At 31.5% G+C, this 24897-nt stretch overlaps 2 protein-coding genes across 14 annotated transcripts in view; both read left to right on the plus strand.

Annotated features, from left to right (window-relative positions):
* The first annotated feature begins 1036 nt into the window (after window positions 1-1036).
* Window positions 1037-7455, plus strand: LOC114875751 (spermatogenesis-associated protein 20). 13 transcript variants are annotated; one of them, XR_006829600.1, is made up of 14 exons: window positions 1368-1577; window positions 2549-2708; window positions 3114-3477; window positions 3542-3685; window positions 3854-3943; window positions 4030-4287; window positions 4505-4684; window positions 4753-4962; window positions 5299-5491; window positions 5790-5958; window positions 6023-6231; window positions 6478-6677; window positions 6746-7057; window positions 7134-7455. XR_006829600.1 is itself a non-coding variant. In XM_046286658.1 (14 exons), exons 1-13 carry the CDS (start codon window positions 1388-1390, stop codon window positions 7004-7006), a joined length of 2628 nt encoding a protein of 875 aa, XP_046142614.1. In that variant the 5' UTR covers window positions 1368-1387; the 3' UTR covers window positions 7007-7040; window positions 7134-7455. The 13 variants fall into 13 exon arrangements, 12 of the variants coding, with proteins under 12 accessions (XP_029042228.1, XP_029042227.1, XP_046142614.1 ...); XM_046286658.1 differs by having other exon boundaries at window positions 6746-7040; XM_029186394.2 differs by lacking the exon at window positions 1368-1577 and adding an exon at window positions 1046-1179 and having other exon boundaries at window positions 6746-7455.
* An 836-nt stretch (window positions 7456-8291) lies between these two features.
* LOC114875743 (voltage-dependent T-type calcium channel subunit alpha-1G) overlaps window positions 8292-24897 on the plus strand; it is a 123965-nt gene continuing 107359 nt past the window's right edge. Inside the window, 1 exon segment of the mRNA XM_046286656.1 lies at window positions 8292-9556. Coding sequence (XP_046142612.1) covers window positions 9168-9556 — 389 coding nt within the window. The 5' untranslated portion in view covers window positions 8292-9167.

Here is a 24897-nt window from a genome sequence, read left to right on the forward strand (position 1 = left end):
AGTAAATAAATAATTGTAAAAAGATTCTTCTGGATTTCTTAGTGCACCATAAAAATTATGTTCTGTATTATAAGCTTTAAAATGTGTAAATAAATTGCTTTCATCTAATTAGTTACTATTGGCAAAGGTGGTGCATATTGGACAACTGTGAATTTTCAAGCATTTGTTCAATAAGTAGCCAGCAATGTATTTAAAGGCATTCTGCTCAGGCAATGTTTGCTGCTGGTAGTCACAATACTCAACACGGAACGACTCATGTGTAGCTGGTGTAATTGATAATGCAAGTGTCTGTTCTGATAATTTTGTGGAGTTACTAAGTATACTGTCGAAATCATTGTTACAATTCATAAAATTGGAATGAAAATAATCAGCTAAAAATAGTTTTTTAAATGCCCTTCCAAATTGTATTGCTGTGGGATTTACGGCATTCCCATTTTGTTGTCTAATACTACTAAAAAACTTTTCTAAACATTCCTGATTCAATCGTCTGGTTAGTATAAAATTAAAATTTGCATTCTGCAACCGCGTCCAAATATTAATCAAAGAGTTTATTGTAATTTTCCAGCCTTTAATGCATTTTATATATGATGTTATATTTCTATTGTTTTTCCCGATCACTGTTAAATCTGTTAAAAAATGTAAAGCACTATTTAAAAAATCTATATAATCTACTTGACCACTAAATGCTCTACGAAATATTTTTGTTGATGTTAAATTAGAAGAATTAAACATATCAAACAATTTGTCAAAAAAAGATATAAATTCAATCGTCTCAACTGCTTCCGTGGGTAAACATCCCAATGTTATACCTACTCTTTGATCGAGCACAGTAGCACCATAGACAATATGTCTATGAGTAGCACAGCCGACTCTAGTACAATTAGCCATGCTGAACAACGTGGCAAACCGCTCACGTGACAATCGGGAGTTCTATTTTCAAAAACAGAGTCCTGTGCTCGGAATTGTTTTTTTTAATTAAAAGCTGTAGTAATATACACTAGTTTGTATTAATTATATATAAACAATACATAAACGTTGCAACTATGGCAAGTAGAAGTGATGTGGTAGCATAAAATTCTTATAAATGTGATATATATTTTGTGTACATACTTTCGAATGTAGTTTGGTATCGTGAAGCATGATATTTGAAATATTTACAGTGGTTTCAAGAAAATTTAGGTATGAAGCAAAATGAAACCATCTTTGGATCAAATTGAAACATTTAAGAATTGATAAACGTGTATATAAGTTAATAAAAACCTTGAAACAAGTGAAATTATTGGAACGAAACCAAAGAGGTTATGTGAAGTCCAGAGAGTAGCCGAGAGTCTGACGACGTTGATTGGCTGGGAGTCTGGGAGTCCGGGAGACAGATAGAGTAGGGTAGATGTTGGTATATTCAGACCGGACTCCCGCGGTGTTGCTATTTTTACTTCCAATGTTGCCAAACATGAGTTTTTATTCAGTTGCCTCCCACGACACCCATCTCGAACTCCTACCCAAACAGACAATTAAAAATTTTAAAAATTTGACACCAAATCAAGAATTTATCACAATGATTCCGTCGTTCCCAGCTTGTATGTAAATAGATTCATTCTTCATTAGACAGTAGGTACATACAGACTGCAAATAAAAGAAAAAATAATAATTAGCATGAATATACCATGTTTATGATTACGTACAAATGTATTTGTATATATATACATATAGACAGTGTCTTGTTTACCGTTGAGAATGCAAATACGTTTGATTACATAAATACAAACTTTCAAATAAATGAATAATTTCGTTTCATTGTTTTTGTGAGAATGAGATTTTAGTTATTATCAAAGAAATTAAATTGTTAACAGTAGTACATATATCTTTGATTGTTTCTTTCAAACGTTAGGCGATTTAAATATCATTATTAACCCTTAAGTAGCATGATAGGATAAGATTCGACCTTGTCAAAGTTTAATCTTTCATTTCTCTACTCAAAGATAGGTAATTGTATAAGTTATTCAAAGAATAGTTTATGTAAAAAATAGAAAAATGAATTGTTTCATGTAAAAAATATTTTAACAAATATGTATAAATGGAATTGATAAAACACTTACTTATATAAAACATTTAAAATCAATATAACAAATATATATTTTAATTTATGGCAGTTATAGGCTAATAATAATATATTGTTACTACAAATATTGCAAAGAAAAAAGGAGGAAATTGTTAAAATTCACATTAATAAATATTAGTTGTATATAATTCAAAGTTACAAATAAATTCTGCAAGTGACATTAGATATCCAAATAATACTTTAACTGATTTTAAAATTAGTAAATTTAAATTTAATTAAAGTTCATTTTTTAAATGATTCATCATTTTCAAAGAATCATTTTCTAAATGAATTATTCTTTAAATTAATGTAAACATTATTGATTTATGTGTATATGTTTATATTCTAAAATATAATGAAAATTACATTTCATACAATAAACCTTAATTTATTATATGAAACTTTATTTATTTTTATGTGTTGTAATTGGGAAACTATGATTTCTGTTAGGTACATTCTGTGTACCGTACATGACTATGGGAAGATGGTCTCTTTTGTCACTAATTCGTACATACAAATTACCTAAGAAAAGATACAGTTACATTTGTGGTACAAAATCATATTTATTTCAAGGTGCTTTCATACCACTGCCTGTACTTCGGTTAAATAGGTAGTATATTTGACTACAAATTTAAACAATATTTATATTCTGTTTCTTTGTTGAAGAAAGTATCTTAAATTTTGATTTATTTATGTAGAAATTACTGTATAAGAGTATTCCATAAAAAGCATACATAAAAATAATATTAGTATTGACCTAGTAATAGAAATCATTTTTGTTGTTTGTTTTTTACAGTCATAATGTATTAATTATATTGAAGTTATAGCATGTTCAATTTAAAATAAAAGGAATATTAAACTTCAATTCTTTAATTTTCCTGAAAATATTTATTTTTTTCTTAATTCATTAAATAATGATTTACATGAATTGATTTATTATTATAGTTTAACTTTAATTCTAAATTTGTTGTTATATGTATTACATGTATGTATACATAAATCAATCACTTCATAGGATAGTTCAGAAGTCACAGACTTTTGTTTCAATGTCAGCAAATATGGCTACAAGCAATGTTGAAAATCTGGCACAAAAGATGAATCGACTAACTTTGGAAAAGTCACCTTATTTACTACAGCACGCTAAGAACCCAGTGGACTGGTATCCATGGTGCACAGAAGCATTAGAAAAAGCAAAGAAGGAAGACAAATTAATTTTTTTATCTGTTGGATATTCTACTTGCCACTGGTGTCATGTTATGGAAAAAGAATCATTCAAAAATGAAGAAATTGCTGGTATTATGAATAAAAATTTTGTTAATATAAAAGTAGATAAAGAAGAAAGACCAGATATAGATAGGATATATATGACTTTTGTACAAGTAAGTAATTGATGTTTCATTAAATTTTAAGCGAACATGATAAATTAAAAGTTATTTTATGCAGGCAACAACTGGTCATGGGGGATGGCCAATGAGTGTATTTCTAACTCCTGATTTAAGACCTGTAGTTGGAGGTACTTATTTTCCTCCAGAAGATACATTTAGACAAACAGGATTCAAGACAATTTTACTCAGTATTGCTCAAAAGGTAGAAGAATTTTTATTTATTAATAATACTTTGAAAAAGTATAAATATTTCTTACATTTCGTTCATTTAATTACATCGAATTTTCATATTTTTTCATCTGACATTACCATATTAGGATAATATCTCATATACAAATGTAAATTTTTTACTTTCTATATTATTTTGCAGTGGAATTCACTCAAAACCAAAATTACAGAAGTTGGCTCTGCTAACTTCGAAACTTTACAAACTATTTCTAAAATTCCACAAACATCAAAGGTAAAATAATAGGTACTAATTATTTATGTCCTCTTCTTTTTTTTTTTAACAGAGTTGTATTATTGCTCAGTGATTTTCTGATGTAGAAACACGAAGTACCTTCGTTAGAATGTAGTGATCTATGTGTTCAACAACTAACGAGTGAATTTGAACCAAAATTCGGTGGATTTGGTTCTTCGTACAGTATGCAGGCACCAAAATTTCCACAACCAGTGAATTTGAATCTCTTGTTTCATATGTATGCTCGACGATCCAGTGAAGAGCTAGCACAGCATTGTCAATATATGGCTATACATACTTTAAAGAAAATGTCTTATGGTGGTATTCATGATCATGTAGGTCAGGTAAGTTTTTTAATCCTTGAATAATGGATGGGTTTGGTAATATATTATCTAATATCTTTTGATGCTTTGAATTCTCAATTCTGTTAAACAATATATTTCTTTAAAACACATTTGCTTTTTGATTATTATAAAACAAATAGCTCTAGATTCAAATGATTCTTTATATATTAATATTCATTAAAGCATTAGGTTTATTTAATATTTGTTTTTTAATCAGGGCTTTTCAAGATACTCTACTGATGGTGACTGGCACGTACCTCATTTTGAAAAAATGTTATATGATCAGGGCCAAATAATGAAGTCTTATGCGGATGCATATCTTGCAACTAAAGATAATGATTTTGCTGAAATTATTGATGATATTGCCACATATGTGATAAGGGATCTCCGACATCCGGTAAAATTTTTCCTCATTCAGAATGTTGTACCTATGTTTACGTTTACTATTTATTACGTTTACCTTAGGAAGGTGGCTTTTATAGTGCTGAAGATGCAGATTCCTATCCAACACACGATGGACATGAAAAAAAAGAGGGTGCTTTTTACGTGTGGACTGCTAAGGAAATTAAATCACTTTTAGATAAAGAAATTTCTGATGAAAAGCATATTAAATTGTCTGATGTATTTTGTCATCATTTCAATGTAAAGGAATCGGGAAACGTAAAACCGTATCAAGTATGTTATATATTTTCAAAATAACAGTATTGTGTTATTATAAATAGTATTGGTTGAAAAAGGAAACGTTACTTAATCGGGTGAGATCAGGAGAGAGTCTGAAAGTAGATATTTCCTACGTATGAATACTGGGGTTTCGAAAAACTTTCGGGTAGCTAAGACTTGATTCATGATAGTGTGTGAAATAGGTTGTATGTAAGTAGGTGGCAAACCCAACACTTGTTTATATCTCATTCGAGTTTTTCCAACTAAAACCAAAACTCGGGTATCTGATATATTTGCCTACTTGCATATTCCTAATTGTCAATTATAAAAAAGGTTAATCATTAATTTCAGGATCCACATGGAGAATTGACAGGGAAAAATGTATTAATAGTATACAATGGAATTGAAGAAACGGCCAAGCATTTTGATTGTACCGTTGAAGAAGTAAAAGATTATTTGAAAGAAGCATGTTCCATTTTATACGAAGCTAGATCGGCGAGGCCGCGACCTCATTTAGACGACAAAATTATTACAGCGTGGAATGGTAAAGAGTTATAAACAAAATGTGGAATGCACAGTACCGAGCACGGCAAGCTTTTCTAGGAAAAGTAATGTTTAAATTACAGAGTGCAAAGTTTTGAAATTTAGAATTTTAGTTTCAAAATTTCTAAAATTGCCAAGTTGCAAAAGATATTAATAAAAAAAATGTTCCCGAGTAAACATTGATGCTCAAAACGGGGAGTCTTTTTTCCCTAAAAAAATCTACTTGCTATGCTCAAAGGTGTACAATGTATTAACGAATTCCGTTGAATTTTTTATATTACTAAATTATTCGTGTTTAGGTCTTATGATAAGCGGTTTAGCGTATGGCGGAGCAGTAGTAGAAAATAAGCAGTATGTCGAGTACGCGGCAGATGCCGCGAAATTTATCAAGCGTTACCTTTTCGACGAGGCTAAAAATATACTACTTCACAGTTGTTACCGGAACACTGAAAATCAAATTACGCAAATGTAATTGTACAACTGTTAATATCACATTATGCGAGCAACATGAATTTTAATGTTACACTTTTAGGAGCACACCTATACCTGGTTTCTTAGACGATTATGCGTTCGTTGTAAAAGGACTGTTGGATTTATACGAATCTAGTTTAAATGAAGAATGGCTAGAATTTGCCGAGAAGTTACAGGACATACAGGACAAACTATTTTGGGATGAAATAAATGGTGGATATTTTACAACAACGTCAGATGATCCTAGTATAATTGTAAGACTTAAGGAAGGTATGTTTAGGTGCTTTCAACATCATTTTAACTCATTTATCAAAATTCTCACCGTTTCACATTGCACACATGGTAATTGTAATAGCGTTGTACTCTCAAAGAAACCAACATCATGCAGTAAAGCTGAGCGGATCTAAATATTTATAGAAGTGTTTGCTCCGTGTTTTATTGCGTTAAGTTCATTCTGTGGTAGTCTTGGATTAGCATACCATTTGAAAGTAAGCAGATTTATATTTTTCTGTATAGCTTATGATGGAGCAGAACCATCCGGTAATTCGGTTGCTGCCGAAAATCTCTTGAGATTAGCTGACTACTTGGGTCGTAGCGACCTCAAGGATAAAGTTACACGTCTCTTTGGAGCATTTAGACACTTGTTAACGCAAAGACCTATCGCAGTTCCGCAATTAGTATCAGCGCTTGTTCGTTATTACGACGATGCAACACAGGTAGATATTAATTTACATATTCACAGAAACTATATAAATTGTGTATTCATATTTTAATTTATTGTTAGATTTATATAATCGGAAAGCGAGATGCTGAGGATACCGATGATTTACTTCGCGTTGTATATAAGCGCTTGATTCCTGGAAGAATTCTTTTCTTAATTGATCATGATGAAACAAATAGTATATTACTTGGTAAAAATCAGCATCTTAGAAATATGAAGCTTGTGAATGATCGAGCAACAGCCTACGTATGTAAACATCGCTCTTGTACTTTACCTGTTACAAATTCTCAACAATTAACTGCGTTGTTGGATAAACAGCAATAAAAAATAAAGTACATTACTCAGGGATAATAGTTAGGTACAGTATCGAGAATGGTAGTTATCAATAAGTATTATAAAATTTGGAAGTTTCGAGGTGGTAAGTTTCAAAATGCGAATTTAAAAATTTTAGAGTGCAAAGTTTCAGAAAATATTAAATCAAAGTTTCTGAAGTAAATGTTTAAAAGCGAGTAGTGGGGTCTCTCCCTATAGCGCCATTTTCCCTAGGGAAGCCTACCATGCTTGGCAGTGTACATACATACATTAATATTACTATGATTCAGGTATGTATATTGTATAAGTAGATGTATGTGTAATTAAATGACATTTAATTACGTATTGTACCTTTTATTGTAATTATAAATTAATAGTGTTGATAATACTGTTACATAAATAATCGTTGAGAATTCATGTAAGCACTCTCTATTTTAATAAAATAAAGGTTTGAAAATAAATATGCATTATTTCTTTCAAATTAATTGTTATGTTTTGAAGTAATATTAAGTAACAATGGATTTAAAAACTTTAGTGAATGTATTGGTTCATGATCATCGACTGATTTTTGTTAGCAACGATGTAGTACGGTGTCTACCACAAAATCTCGTGTCGAATTCCAACCGAAAATAGATACGGTATATAAACCAGTAGAGGAAGAGAGAGAATGAAGGAGTACGAGAGAGGAAAGCCGGAATGAAAAGCTCCAGAGGTTCAGTTTCAGGGAAACAGTCATAAATGTATCCTTGTTTCTTTAAATAATATCAACGTATCTATAACATTGAACTTCTATAGTTACGAATATCAATAAAATTTCAGATGTCACTTGTTAAAGTTAAACCTGGAGAAAATCTGATAACAAGCTATCAGAGTTATCTTTTATAACATGCCGTAATTAACGAGAAGCCTTTGATAATTACTCGGTGAGATTAAAATAAAATCAGAAGCAGGAGGCCTGACGTTGGTCCAAGCATCGTCGAGTAAGCACGTCGCCTTGAAAGAGAAGACAGAAGAAAGCACGCGTGGCACTTTATTGGCAATGAAAACGAAAGCGACAAGATCTCTCGAGAAGTCTGTAGAGGTTGCTTGCGTCTTCCTTCTCGTTATCTCTTACCTTTTTCCCTACGCTCGAGTACTTACTAGCCGTGGAGACGTCGGCTGGCGCAGAGGGGAGTGTAAAGGTATAGGAGAAGGAGGGCAGAGGAGAGGATCTCCTGATCTCGAGGGTGGATGCAGGAGGTTTATGAAGCGGACAAGCGAGGGACGCGTAGACAGAAGGGTCGCGCATGCGTTTCGTTTCGTCGACAAGGATGTTCGACGTTTTTTTCAGTCACCGGTCGACGCTGCGCCGGGCACCGTCGACGCGCAGATTCGCGAACTGATGTGGGCCGTAGTTCTTGACGGTAATTCCTCTCCAGGCCAGCATCAAATCCGACACAGTTAATCGGCTGCGATCTCAGTTGACGAGTTAGCGAGGGGAGGGAGATACGTTTACAGTGGATAGGCGATTCGGTTAGTTAACTCGATCAAGGGGAGCCACGCGACACACCACGCGCTTCTCACGCGCTTTGCCTTTTCCATCTTACTGCCAGAAGTGTCTCCCTCGAGCACGGATCTCGTACGTTCTCCAGGGCAGGTGCTCTCGTCGCTCGATGTTTTCCACGATCAAAGGTAACTCGCCCCCTGTCCGACCGTTCGCTGTGCCGTGAGCGACCACACGGTTGGTCCAGGTGAAGTCGGAGGGCACAGAAGGTGAGAAACTGCAGGTGAGAAACCGGGCAAGCGCATCGCGAGGTATCACGATTACGCACCTGGATATCACCGCTATCGCTGCCTACGTAAAATGCGGCCAGTGGATGTGCAGCAGTGTTTTCGATCCCGCGATTGTGGTGAACAGCATGGTGAATGTTTTAACCGGTAGAGTGTACGAGGAACGTGTCGGTGTGTCGTCAGGGCGATAGGGAAGAACCGACTGAATTACGGGTCCTCGATGTTGTTCTTACCTGTCCACCCGGTCCCGTCGACACCAACGTTGTCGCAACCGCTCAGGAAATATCTTCCCTCTGACGAATCTTCCAGCAGTCCTTTCTGGAAATCCACGGAGACCCTCGAGCCATCAAGTCGCTGAGCGCCTCTCGAGTTCATCCTCGGACGAGATCCAAGCCCGGGAAGTATGTCGTTGCATTATCCTCAAGGATATCGGTATCGTCCGGCGAGCAAAGCCGTTGGAGGAGGGAACGTGGAACAGGGGTCTGACAGTGACGTTGCCGAGCTTAGCGATCTCGAGGATGACGAGGACGAAGACGGGGCCGGACAGTCGTCCAGCAGACGCATCATTCGCCAACGGAGGGACGACGACGATGATGACGACGACGATGACGACGAGGACCAAGAGGACGATGATGAAGAGGAGGAGGATGACGATGAGAACGATGATGACGAAGGGGAGGACGAGGTGGATGGCGACGAGCTACCTTATCCTGGTTTCGTGTCGGTTGCCTTGCGATACCTTGACCAGAATACACGACCGCGCAACTGGTGTCTGGCGCTCATCACTAATCCATATCCTTTTGGAACGGAACGATAACCTTATTGTTTGGAAACGATCATTATTTTTTATTACATTTTGTTTACGACAGCTCTTTACGACTGTTCCAGCTTGGTCCAAGATGTAAAAGTAAGTTGTTTCTAGCTGTACTCAATTTAAGGATTTCGAGTCACTTTCTCCAGGGTAAATTCTTGAATTTCCACTCCTATTTTCTCTGCTCTCACCCGTGAAATATTTTTATTTATTATGCAAAGGTTAAACGTTGAAGGAAGTTTCTGTAGGAGATTTAATTTTACAAATGTGTTTCTTGCATTTTTAGCTTAGTCGTATAAATATTTTTATTTGAATTTTATTATTGCATGTGTGCGATTTCTTAATTTAAAAGCAGATATCATTGGATTATTTGAATAATATTTATATTTTATATAGGCGTTGTACAATACACAGAACGTGGACAAAATGGAAACACTAAGAAATTTTAGAAACATTTTTTTAAATTAATATAGTTACTTTCTTTGAATATTACTGATTCAGTTTGATCAGTTTTTGAAACTGTATCGAAACATAGATAAATATCTCTAATAACTCTAGATATTCATCATGAAGAAGATCGTAAAATTCTAGTAGAGTAGAGACCATTTGAAACCTGTAGGAGTTCATTCCATGAACTAGAATCGTATTGCTGGCAAAACGTGGTCCAATATCTACTGCATTAAGGGGGTTAAACTATCCTGAGCAACTTAAAAAATACTCCATTTTTGGAAATTTATTTCTAACTGATGAAGATACTTTTTTCATCAAAATTTTTAATAAAACCATAAAAATGTGTGAATAATGTACACATTTGTTCAGAAACAAATATAGTAGTTCAACGTGTATATCTGGACGCTGCATTGTGATTTCTGATGAGCAGATCTCTGAAACAAAATTTAAACAATGGAATATTAAACAAATCTAGCAATAAGTTGTTCAATTATTTGATATTTTAATTTTTATCTAACTTGTGTAATAATAAATGGTCATTTTCTTATAAGAAGACAGATTTTGCTTTAAAGTGTCGTTGTTTTGTTATTTTTAACTTACAATAAACAATAGATAATTTTTTGTTAGATTTGTTTAATATTTCATTGTTCAAATTCTGGGTTAGAAACTTGTTCATCAGAAATCCCTGCAACCACTGTCTGTTTCATTTTAGTTTATAAACAAAAATTGGATATAATATTTATACATGTTTCTGTTTTATTGCAACCTTTTGTTTAAAGTGTCTTTGTCATTTTGAAATAAATTTTCAGAGGTACGGTATTTTTTGAACCGGTCAAGGTTGTCTAAACTCTTGACATATTTAATACCACAGAGGTAAAAACTAATTTTGTTAAATAATTCAACAAAGGAAAAATTGCAATTGTGAATGTTAATGATATTACATCGGTAATATAAAGTAGTAAGCTCAGGAATGCAATTGAAAAATTGCACTTTCGTATGTAGGTATATGTTTATTGTTGTAAGGATTATCATTGATCGACATCACAAATTTAATATATTCAAATAATTAAACAATAAGAAAGAAAAATTTACGAAAATTTTGAATAGTTTAAACATTGCATTAATAATGTAAAATTACAAAATTTTAAAGTTCAACTATAAAAAGAATAGTTGATATAGTTAGAACAATTATAAATAATTATTACAAATTAAATAATTAATATTTTTTATTACAATATTTTATAGATACCATATACAGTTAATAATTAGCACGTTGAATAGAGGGTCGTTTTGCACCAATGTGAATTGCATACGCATTCACATGTATACTCCTTTCGGTATGTTTATATACTTCGGCTATAATTAAATATATTTTACATGTTGTATACAATTATAATAACATTATGATGGGTCAAAGTGATCCTGTATACCGCGTCAGTCATAAAGTATTCGTCTTCCAAGAGTTAATAATTCATAATGTGTCGTAGCAATACAGTTGCTTTTATTGCCTGAGTTTCATTATTATATTCAATCTCAGTCTATTACGAAAATAGTAAGATTGATTTTTAAATATATTTTTCTCGCCAATTTTTCTGTAAAGTGGTCTCCTTCATAGCCGTAGGTTTTGAAGCAACATATTTTTAAGGACCCTCATTTTAGCATTAAAAGGGTTCTTCTGTGAGTTGTTTTAAGTGGTCATAACATCCTGAATGTTTTAAATTTGGTGAAAATGAAGAAACTTATGGAAATAAGAATTTTTCAGTTTTTGATTTACTTTTACAGAAAAGTAATTTTTGAATTATTTTCTTTTATACTCTTTAGTGAATGTACAGAGTATTTTCGTATTTGGGATACTTTTTAATTGACTTTTTCGAAAAGTCCATTAGATACCATTATTGGATATGAGCGATGGAAAATTGGATACTTTTTAATAGATAGTATTAGCAACGTTGTAAATTGATTGATTCGTTATTTGTTTCAACGAACAAGTCGTCAACTTGTATTAATAGTATCGATGAAACGCGTAGGTAGTCATTTTCATCAAACGTTAATACATTCACCATTAGTGTCACATGTGACATTTTCCTTCTAATTTCTTTTTTATTAATATGCAGTGGAATCACCCGTTATATGAATCTTTAATTAATGAACAATATATCTTCTATTATAGTACTGTATGTATCCTGCAAATCAAATCCAGCTTCTTTAGGACAAATGACATTACCGAGGAAGCAGGAATTCTCAAAATTTTAATTTTAACGATACTCATAATAAATGTGATATGAAAACAAAATAACATAATTTTTAATTATTAAACATTATAAAATTCAGTAAATAATTAAGAAATATGAATAACAGAAATATCAATTCAAATTTTCCCGCGTAAACGTTCACGCGCAAGTGGTGGGAGGTTACAAGCCTATATATACGGGACCCTTTCTCCTTTTTTGCCATTGTCCTCAGCGATGCCTATGGGTTAGGGCGAGGAGTTGCGGAATTAGCATTTTTTCTGGGAAATGATCGCAAGTGTACATTTATGAATCATTTACATTAAATACGTCTTAATTGTTCCTACTTATATCGATTTACTTAATCGGTCCCACTGTAATCTCTAACAATTGCATTTTGTTTTAAGAATTAGATATAATCTGACAATAAGTGCTAAATGCTTGTTGTTCCATTACGTGAACGAGATCAGTTATTTAATAGATATACAACAAACTAATTGTTGTAGGCATTATAGATATTCCTGTAGTTAAAAATGTAGAAATTACCATCACATTTATACATAAATTTTCAAACTTTTAGAAATATGTTATGTTATATCAATGGTTATGAATTTACAACCACAGAATAGATGAAGCACAGATAAAAAATATTCAAGGTTTATAAAAATAAACACAAGTAGATGTCTATCTGTTTGTAATCAGAGGATCTATATAAACACACACGTACTCGATGAGCTTTTAATGCCTTCCTGGAAAACATTTATTTCATAATTTCCACTTATTTTTATTCGAGGTGTTACTATTTATGGACCATGTTCGCTAACTTTATTAAGCGTGTCACATTTGACATTGTTAATATTTAATTTTAACCATTGTTAATATTGCTTAATTCTAACTTAATTCTAGGGGTCACTTAAGTTCTTTTATTTATAATTTTGCGTAATAAAAAAATTATTATCTGATTTGTTTTTAATTAGAACTCTGTAATTAAATCTCTGGAAAGCTGGTATTCTATAATTTTTGAATTCCGGCATATTAGAATTTTAGAATTTTAGAACTATGGAATTCTGGAATTCTTGAATTTTGTAATTTCAGAATTTTAAAATGAAGGGGACTAGGCCAATCCTGGCACAGCACCCCAAATACAGGATTACCCAGTTGCATCAATGGACAATAGTAATATTTAAAAAACATATTTTCATCATATTATTATATGATATTATTAACTTCTAAGCTATATAAAAAACTTGCACGCTCATACTCTGCTTATGAAAATAAAAATAATGTTATCGATTTTGGAATTTATCTTGATTAACTTTACTCTTCACGGTAAGCGGCTATAAGCTTCTAAAATAAGTCATAGATCTTTTCTTGAATACCTTGTATATTTGAGAATGGTTCGTGTAAGAGGAAGTTTAAGTTTCTTGTAAAAATAGTTTTCTGTTTCATTTATGAATCATAAATTCCACTTGATTTCGTTCATTGTCATTAGAAATAATTCTGAAAGTATAATTATTGGAAAGAAATTAATTAATAACGAAATAATATATTACCATAGATTTAATAAAATAAAATTGATTGCAAAAAGAAAATTTCAGTAATTTGAAAATTCAAAAAGATTTAAAACTTTGCAGAAATTTTGTTCTACTGATTTTAATAAGCAATCTATTTTTGGGGGAAATTGAACGGTTCTAATACTAAAAGCGCCTCCTAAAAGAAATTGTGAGTATTCATACTATGTATTGCGAATATTTACGAAACCGTAGAAAATATGGAAAGAAAAGTTAAACTCAAAGTTCTATGGTTTCGATGTCCTACAAAGGCATGATGAAGAAGTTTTTAAAAACTGTTTCTCTCAAAATAAGTAAAATAACGCTTCATAAAAATTCTTTATCACACAATTTGAGACGTACAGTTATCTAAAATTACTGAAGAAAAATGAATTATTTTTGAATTTTGACTATTTTGAGGGTCACCAGTGATCAACGCCATAAATATAATATATCTAGTATTTCAAACAAAAGTAATAGTTAAGAAAATTTTTAATATGACAGAATACTCTTGTTATATTGCCACGAGGGCACTTTGAACCACTCATTTACCAAATTGATTAACTCTACAAAAGAAAAACAAAAAAAAATTATGAAATATAAATAGTTAACCATTGATCAAGTGCTTTGGCATTAAAATTTTAAATAATTCAAAAAGTGGAGTTAATCACTTTTGGTTGAGTGGCTCATTTGACTTTTACATGAATTTTCAAGCATACTACATAGTAGCCGCTCTTCCACTATCATAGCCTATGTATCTGATATACTTATATCCTCTCTTTCCTCCTCCGAATAAGAGCTTAGAAGCTTGAAAAATTTTCCACTCCTACAGCTACGTCCGTGGCATTATAACGAGAGTCTACTGTATAATAACAACGCAAGGTACAAAATGAAAAGCTTAAATTGATGAAAGAAATTATTATACACAAATTTAAATACCTAAATTAGTTTTATAAATTTAATATAATTGCATAATGAAAAGCAGTAGCGTAACTAGAGGAAGAGGATCTGAAGGGTTAATTGGCCCCCTATCTGGAAATTAAAAATTCTTTATTTTAATAAATACCAGAATATTTTTAAAAATTTCAAAAAATGTTGTTGGGCATGAACAAAAATGAAGGAAATTAGTCTTAATATTATGATGATAAAAAGATTTGTTAATCCCCATTGAACAATTATTGTTGCGCCAGTGATGAAAGGAAAGAAAGTTAAATAAAATTTTAAGTAGCGCCTAATATTAATACATTGACTTTGTAAGGCAGGAAGCGGAAAATTTAAATTGGAAAATGAGACGAATTTATTCTGAATAATTATGATTATAGGGTGCCGTCCGTTTTCACTGCAGTATTTAACGTGTTAATAATTCTTATTAAAGTGTGCCGTACCATGTACGGACATTTCTACTGTGGCAGTCAACGCGTTAAGTCTACTGTTCTACTTATACGCTTTCATTCTATGATATGTACTTGAAACAGGTTATATTAATCTGTTATACTTTTTAAAATTTTCAAACGATTTATTTTTAAAAGCGAAAAATTTAAATTCATTGAATATTAAGAAGAATATTAATGTTATTCTTATAGAGGGAGGGGGTTAAACAATTTTTGTTCATACCGTATTAGCATTACTATAATATTATATTTGTCAAATTTATCAGTTTTGTACTTTCAAATTTTTCTATATCTAATAAGAATTATCTAATAAAAAATTATTTTTGAGAGCTGCATTTAATACACGCTTGGAAATTACTAATTTTTAAATTGCAATTTGCGTCTAATAGAATTGATAGAAATAACGCGAAAAGTAGTGTTAAAAGTTAAATATTAAAATCACGAATATGTGACAACGGTCATTAAAGCGTTAAGTTTATTTTTCTTTATTTCGGTATTTATTGAAAAAAGGCTTTAATTTTTTAATAATGGGCTTAATTAACCTTTCTGCCCTCCCCTAGTTGTACTACTGTCTTATGGAAACTTAGTTTTCATTGCGAGTCACATAGAGTCAAGAATAATAGAGTTAATTTAACATTAAAAAATTGTTGTTGCATAAGTGTGTGTAATGAAAAATAATTTATATGAAACATATAGGAACCTATATAGTGGTACAAAAATTGCAGTAATATAAGAAAACACAATAAGATACATAAAAGATACATAAGACATAAAAGCAGAAGACAACAATAGATAATTTTCAGTCATTAAATTAATGTAATTACTTAAATCATCACATTTTGGTATAATTTAGAATCCGAAGAAATGTTAGCAATTTAATAAAAAAATTGGTATACCATTTACAATAAATCATCAAAACATGTTTACCGTTGTTATTTTAGTGCATGCTGAAAGGGTTAATAAATATTATTACATGGTAGATATACTTTCCATCTCCAAAGCAAACATTGCTGTTAGTGATCCACAAGATGAACGATAGGAAGGTTAAAATAGTTGTTTGACACGTGTTTTAGCTTCTCCCTTTCAACGTTTAAAGGATGCCGCTGTCTGTTTACTTTACTACCCTTTATGTTGACACCTGATACCTCTGTAGGTCAGTGACTGTAGCGTTCCTTGACGATGGCGCTTCTTTATCACCAAGGTCTCTATGATTCTATTCCACTGTAAGCAAGAAATAAGGCCACCTGGTAATTGAAAACCACCAAAGTTTGCAAAATTCTAACAGTTTATCCAGAAAGAACAGTAATATACAATATGGCTCGTTTAACCCTTTAACAGCAAAGCGTGGGTCAATCGCTAGCTAACAAGGATATTAACTTAAAATTAAATGTACAATTTTTAAACGAAAGAGTTTCATATATTGGAAGTATAATTTTTAAAGGAATAATTTAGAAAATGGAAATAATATTAAATACAAAATTAAGTTAGAATTGCGGTTCTCTCCATGATCCATAGTCTCGACGCTTTCTCCATTGTCCGCCCTCTTGGAACTTTCTCCATGGTCCACCTTCTTGGGGTTCTCTACATACTCCGTCGTCCAAGGGTTACAACTTATTAGCTTGTTAAGAAAGTTTGTTACTATGAAGAACCCAAATATCTTTGCGTTATTTGAAGGTACAAGGCATTAGATATTGGAATCTTAGATCCATAAAATTTTTGAATTCTGAAATCTTGGAATTTTTTGAATTTTTTGAATTCTGAAGTTCTGAAATCTTGCAGCTTTTGAATTCTGAGATCTTGGAACTTTTGAATTCTGGAATTCTGAAATTTTTGAATTCTAAAATCTTGGAATTCTGAAATCTTGGAATTTTTGAATTCTAGAATCTTGGAATTCTGGAATCTAGAATTTTGAAATCTTGTAACTTCAAAATTTACAAATCTCGGAATTCTGGGATTTTAGAATTTTGAAATTGTGGAATTTCGTAACTTTAAGATCTTAGAATCCTAGAATCTCAGGGGAGGGGGGAGCCGTCCCTCATCCGTGACACTACCCTAATCACGCCAATGATTAATTAAGAAATGACGAATACTTCTGTCACTAATTGTATATAAATTCAAAGATATCGTGGATGTTATGGTGGCAGATAGTAGGTCGTTGCGTGAGGTCGATTCGAAGGTGTTTTAAATAGGTCATTGATTGACCTATCCCTAGGCGGAACCGTGTTCCCACCACCACCATTACTACCACCACATAGAACACGAATTTCAGCTTGCTCTTTCTTCGTTCGTTACAGCTGGGCGTGTATGTGTGTAGGTGTCTGTTTGTGCGCGAAATTGCGGAGTGTGGAGGATGCACGTGGTCGACGGACAAAGTTTAGTCAGCCAGCATCGGAGCAACAAGCGTCGCTAGAAAGATTCCCATTGTGTGTGGCGCACAATGGACGACTGGAACTACTGCGAATGCAGGCCAAGCATTTCGCAATTCTCCGCCGCTTTTATCCCTCTCTCGTTTGCCCGTAGAAATTGAACAAACGTTCTCTTGTACCTGTACCTTTCCCTTCGACGAACACTTATCTGACCCAGTAAGAATTCCTTACGTATCTCTGGCGATTGCTTCTTCCCTTTGATCGTTCTTTTTTCTTTTTTTTTTGAACACAGTATCCTAGATGAGAGACCGTTTGATTGACAATGGTTTTTTGATGAAATTTTGTTATACAGGGTTTATCAAGATAAGTGACGTTTTAATTATTATCCCTGTAGATGGCTTCCGGGACCATTATTTTATTTAAGCACCATTTTATTGAACTGACGTCGGTTATTGGTGACTGACACCAGTGATGGGCAGATTAAGTGGTCGATGGAAAGCTCACGGGCATCGATGGGCACGGTGCGTGCAGGGATGAGGGGTGTGAGAGACATGTGGGAAATATCGAATTTTCAAATTTAGTAATTTTGTAATTTAGAATTTTGGAAGTTTGGAAATTTAGAAATATAGAAATTGGGTAATTTGGAAATATAAAAATTTATAAATATCAAAGTTTCCATCTTCCAAATTTAGAAAGATCAAATTTTCAAATTTACATATTTACAAATTAGCAAATATATAAATACCAAATTTTATAATTTTCTGAATTCAAAATTTTGAAATTAAGATATTTGGGGATTTGGGAATTCTAAAATCTTGAAATTAAAATCTAAGATTTCTAAAATTTGGCAATTTGAAAATTTTAGAATTTTAGAATATTACAACCTTTGAAATTTAAAGTGATGAGTGGGTAGTCCATAATTTATTATATGTATACTAGTAAAATATAAAGTAGAAAGCTGTTGAAAGCTTGAATTTGAAAATTAAATACGTTCACCGTGGCAATTAACATGTTAACATCGTCAATCACCGGTGACCCCCACAGCATTCAACGAGTTAATTATGCAAGGTAACAAGTGGAAAGATTAAATTGAAAAATGGAATGACTGTATCCTGAATAATTACAATTATAACGTGTTGTATTATACACGGTCGTTTTCACTCCGCTATTTAATGCTACTTAACGTTAATACTAATAGCCAAAGTGGAAATGACCATGACCATGACCAACACATTGTAATAAAAGTTTGTTTAAACGTAAATGTGTTATTTTTCAATACAATTTTTTAATCTTTTGTATCGTCATGTTAACACTAGAAGTTCCTAACGCTAATGTAACTATCGTGTGAAGATAAAACCTAATCAATAAAACCACTTTGATCAAGAAAAATGACCGAGGGAAATGATAAAATGATACGGAAAGCAATAATACTAAATGAATTAAAGTGTTTTTCTAAGTATATACAATACATACTAAATATGTAGGACATTATAGCTTTGAATAAAAGGTAAAAAATATATGAAACTCCAAAGATTTCAAAATATCTTAAAAGATGAGAAAATTATAAATAAAACATTTTATTATAGGTGATAAAATGTAAAATAAAGAAATATTACAGAATTCAGTGATATATTAACATTAATCTTGAGTGAATTTTAAAATCTTTGAATCTTAGAATTTTGAAATCTTAAAACTTTGAATTCCTAGAATTTTTGAATCTCAGAATTATGGTACCTTAGAATTTTGAAATGTTGGAATTTTTGAATCCTAGAATTTTGGAAATGCAAAAGATTGAAATTTTAGAATTATGGAGCTTTAGAATTTTGGAATCTCAGAATTATGGTACCTTAGAATTTATAAATCTTGGAATTTTAGATTCTTAGAATTTTGGAAACGCAAAAGTTTGGAATTTTAGAATTATGGAGCCTTAGAATTTTGGAATCATAGAGGTTTTGAATCATAGAATTTTGAAAACGCAAAAGTTTGGAATTTTAGAATTTTAGAATCATAGTTTTGAAATCTTCCAATTTTTGAATTTTTGTATTTGCATTGCATATTGAACTTCGATCTAAATATTTATTCTCATTAAATTAAGATTTTATAAAAAGGAAGCCAGTTCGCATTTTCGAGCCCATCTTGATCGATACCTAATTACTTCAGTGTATTTACCATAGTTACTGCAGATATAGCAAGTTTTATTATTTCAACAATATTCTATTTCAGTGGTAGTCCGTATAAAAGTCTTGATTCTTACCATTCCGTTGAAAATTTTCCTCTTACTACTTCTTTTCACTCACTAGCAAGGGATTCGGCTAATTGAAACAAACAGTCTCATTCTGATATATGCACATATTTTCACTTACTGTTTCTTTGTACAGTATCCAGAATTTATTTATTTATTGCGGCTAGATTTAAAATACTATTATGTAGGAATATACTCAGCCATGTTTATTTATTTTTACAGGGTGTATAAATCTTTAAATGCATTTGGTATTCTAAGAAAGTCGTAGAAGTACTTGGAAATTTTGGAAGGAATTTTTATCAAGGGTTAAAATAATTAAGTACACTACTAAATTAAAGAAAGTTTATAAAAAAGAAAGAGGAAAACAGAAAAGCATTTGTAAAATTAGGTTTTCGTATATTTTAATAAAATTCAGGAAATTTCAGGGAATAAAATTATAAAGAAATGTTAAACAAGTCAATTTAAACTATAATTGTTTTATCCAATTATAAGAAAACAAATGCAGCTGCAAATCATATATTTATCTATTTCTTTTATTTTTTTATGGTTTCGACTTACATATATTACAGCGTTTTAGGTATTTATTATTATTTTCTATGAAAAATTTTTAAAATTAGTCATAGGTCGAAATTAAAATTTAGTTATAAATTACAGAATTACTGTACGTTACTCTTGTTAATGCTAGTAGTATTTTAAACCGTCTATCTTTCTTTTTATCTGTACATGGTTGTAAAATTCCAGCGTAGACCAATTAAAGTGTTAATAAGAAGTTGCTCTCAGGAGAGATGAGAGTTAAATACCATAGAATTTACTTTGATAATAATAGGACAGTGAATAATGTGGTTTTAGTCTCCTGCATTTTAGCATATTTCTTTTGACTTTAATGAGAATTTGATGGTAAAAGGACTGAATTATTTAAACAGTTTTTCAAAAATTACTTTAAATCGTTATTTGTTGTTAATGGAATTGTAGTTTTATTACATAAGAGGAAAAATGAATTCATAATAAATAATTTAAGTATAAAACAATAGAATATAGAGAGATGTTTCAAAAACAGTTTGAAAAATTCAATTTTTATTCCATCTGATTATTTGTCAGAAGAACAAATTTTTTACTATTGGTTTTAGAAAAATTAATCGTTTAAGAATTACTTCAAAGAATACTTGGGATGTTTTGGGATACTTCATATACTTTCAAATTATGTTATGATAAAATCAGTTTGAAAAATTCTACTAAACATATGGCATCAGAATATATATATCAACAAAATTCTACTAAAAATAATTAGGATTGCACTAGAATGCAGCAGGAACATGAAAATAGAATATTATAATGAAAAGGAATCAAAATTCCAATAATATCTGATGAAAATATGAAATTAGAGTATTCAAATGAAATTCATTAAAACAACTAGGATTCCACTAAAGCGCAACATAAGTGCAATAATAATAATTAAAAAAATGCATTCACCATTTTTTGACGTAGTGAATAGAAGGTTCAAAACTGGGCCATGGAAAGTGGGGCCCAGGGCTGTAGGCTCCCTCTTAAACCTCCCCTTGATCCGGTGCTTAATAGATATGTAGATAATATACAATTTAAAAAAAAGAATAAACATTTGAATAATATAATACTGGAAGTATAAAAATGGTAACATTCCTGCAAAAGAAATTAGATTTTCAATACAATCTAGTAGATATGTAGATCAATGTAAATTTTACATTTTTGCAAATTAGATTAAAATTTTAATGATACATAAGAAAAATATAGAAAATTCACAATTTTTGCAAAATGAATTAATTATTCAATGTACCTTGTAGAAACATAAGACAATCTAATGTTTAGTGAAAAAAGACATAGGTATTATTATATTCTTTTTAAATTTTGAATTTATTATAAAATATAGAATCATAGTCGTACAAATTTGATATACGTCATAGTATTCGTTTTTATAACGCATCGTTGTTACAATCTCGTTTTATATGGAGCGTGAATGGACATTGCGTGACGTCTGCGTAATCGTTCAGCTGTACTACTTTACTGTCTGATAAATGATTCACTCGTATTATTGCTACTAGCCGTCACAAACACGCCTGAAATTATGTTGACGTTTCTCTTCATTCTGCTTTGATACTAGGTCATCCCGTAAGTGATGTTGTCTCAGTAAATCAATGATGCATTCTTGTTGGTTTTAATAATTAATATATAGGGTGTTTCTAACAAATACAAACGAATAACTGCAATTTTGTCCATTTTTATTTTGTCAAAAAAATAGACTTTAAATATAATGTTTTAATCCTTAATGACCCAAATTTTCTATGTTTGGAAAAATAAACCATAGAGTACTTTTAGAGGCACTTAGATGTATTTACTTCTAAATCAGTAGTTCCTAAAGTGGGCAATACCGCCCCCTTGTGGGCACTGGAACGATTCATGAGGGGTGGTAACAGCCTCAGGTGCAACTAGGGTTGTAAATTTGTCACTGCATCTTTCTGTTTCTTCGCTTAAAGGAGATAAATATTCAGGGGACACTGAGTAGGAGAGAACGAACTTATCGCGATCACTTATGGCAAATTATTAATATCTTTATTTGAAACTGATATTTTTTCAAACTTTTTAAGTACAAGTGAAGTATAAGTTTTTAATTTCAAGGGAAATCATCGAAGACATTACAAAGAGTTACATAAGGAACAGTGTAAGATTTTGAAAATGAAGAGTATGAAATACAAAATTAAATTAAAATTGCGGCTTTCTTCCTGGTCCGCCGTTTTATTTAACACGTTAAAATAGATACGCGCTACCACCTTATAATTAACAATAACGGGAAAAGATTTTTTCGTCCCCCCTCTCCCGGGCTAATTGTTTAATAATAGTACATGCCTATAAAAATTTTCTGTATTGTTTATTACGCGTTTTTTGAAATTGGGTTTAAGTGTCCTTGGATACTTGTCACCCTGGGTGGCAGCTCCAACTCACCCCCTTCCAAGATCGAATTAAAATTTCTGGGACTTAGGGCTATTAAACCTTCAGGGGCCCTATTGGTTGATAAACTTGATCCAAGAATTGATATTTATTTTAAATAAAATTAAATAATATTTAATCGTAAATGGAAGGCTTATAACGAAGCCTCCTGCGAAGTGGGGCCTGGGGCTGTGACCCTCTTAGACCTCCCCTTAATCCGCGCTGTCCCCTTCCCAAAGCCGGTACTGCATAGGGGGCTAATTGTTATATGTTTGAAAACATTGCACTATTGTACATATAGTTCATACCGTTAAACTGTCATGTTTGAGCCAACGTCGTTTAGAATCTTCGAAAACATCGATTTTCTATATCTAAAGTGTTCAATTGAAAAATGTTTTTATCTGATTCTATTTTCCCTTTGTTGATTTTTGAAATGGTTAGTGATAGAATAAAGTTTATTGATATGAAAAGGTTTGTTTTTTTACGATTACAGTTTTTTTATAAGTGCAATGATGTACGTATAAATTGCAACTGTACTCATTTTTAAATAGAACTGCATGTTATATTTTAAGATTGTTACTTAATGAATCTTATTAAATGGATAGTTTAAATAAATTAATAATCATGATATTGGTTAATTCTAATGAATATCTAATTTCATATAATTAATACTTAATTAGTGTAATTAACATCCTTCAATAATTATTGAAAGACAAAAATTAATATTCTGAATATCTAATTATTAAAAATTAAAAATAAAGAATTTAAATTAAAAATTTATTTAAAATTATTTTTATTTTGATTTATATTAAGAATAGCTAAAAATGATTCTTTAATGTCAAAAACAAACATTTTTGCAATTTAAAAAGAAATGAAAACTTCATTATTTCCAAAGCGATTTTTGTTGTATAGTAGACTCTCGGTATATTGCCACGGAGCTTAAGGGGTGGAAAATTTTTCAAGCTTCCAAATGTTCAGTTGGAAAGGAAACGATGCATAGATAAAAGGCACTAGTATGCTTGAAAATCCGTGTGAAAATCAAATCACTCATGTGGTAATATAACGAGAGTCTACTGTACGCTGATCTGCCTGTGTTGCTGCAGTGGAAGAGAATTTCTTCAGCAACGATAGACGTCTTTGTATTAACATAATACTTTTTACACTCCATCAAACTGTCAGCTGCAAATATCATTTTCATTGAACCCCTTAATCCAGTCATTTTTCAAACAAGAAACAGTTATTTCTCTGTTGGATGGTAATAAGAAGTGACAGAAGAAAAGTTGCTTTTTATCTGCAATGCACGATATTACGATGTATTTTCCTTTTATCGTAAATTTTATTAAAGTAAGACGATGGGATATTATTAAACATTAGTGATAAGAATCTCGTTCGAAAAAAATTAAAGTTATTTTAGTGAGTACACTTTTCAATTCAATTTAATTTTTTTACACATGAAAATGTCAAGGATATTACTTTGGAAAATTCTGCGCAACAAATTACAAGATTCTATATTTATAAAGTCAACCATTAGTACAAATTTGAAATTCAAAGTGAGATATTTTGCATGAAATATTTAAAATATTTCCTCAAGTTATTAATTTTTGTAATATTATGAAGAATCGGATTATGTAAAAAAGGGGTAGTTTTATTTAAAAAAAAATATAAAAATATTCTATTGAAATATCATCATCTGTCTTACTTAAATAATTATCGTTTTATCACAAACTGCCTATTTCTAGAGAAATAGAAATAATTGAAAAGGTATTGATCAGGGTATTTTATAAATCGGTTCATTACCAATAAGGGAACGAGCAAAAGACAATGAACGGAGCAACTTACCATGATGTCGCAACACTTATAGGTGTTTCGTTTCATCGATATTGTTGAATGTAGAGCCTGGTGACCTGATTTCCTCCTTTTTCTCGCCCCTGGTAGCTGAACTCTATTACAAATGGGTGAAAAATAATCGAATGACCGAAGTGTCGAGGAGGCAATCTTCGACAGCCTCGAATGTCGTCCGGAAGTAGCAGTCGATCGAAACAATTTGCCCAGCCGCTTCGGCTGGCTGATTGTCTATTAAGCGTCCCGTAAATGAGATTCGAAGCATCGATGAGAAACAGGGTGACAGAGGTGACCG

The sequence above is a fragment of the Osmia bicornis genome, chromosome 8 (assembly GCF_907164935.1).
Source record: "Osmia bicornis bicornis chromosome 8, iOsmBic2.1, whole genome shotgun sequence".
Lineage (NCBI taxonomy): Eukaryota > Metazoa > Arthropoda > Insecta > Hymenoptera > Megachilidae > Osmia > Osmia bicornis.

What these genes read in the sequence shown, in the direction of transcription:
- LOC114875751 (XM_029186389.2), top strand. Translation starts at nt 1,388, where the DNA reads ATGTTGGTATATTCAGACCGGACTCCCGCGGTGTTGCTATTTTTACTT. An exon ending in CCTGTACTTCGGTTAAATAG is followed by an intron (nt 2,709 to 3,113) that starts GTAGTATATTTG and finishes ATCACTTCATAG; the next exon opens with GATAGTTCAGAAGTCACAGA. An exon ending in TATATATGACTTTTGTACAA is followed by an intron (nt 3,478 to 3,541) that starts GTAAGTAATTGA and finishes TATTTTATGCAG; the next exon opens with GCAACAACTGGTCATGGGGG.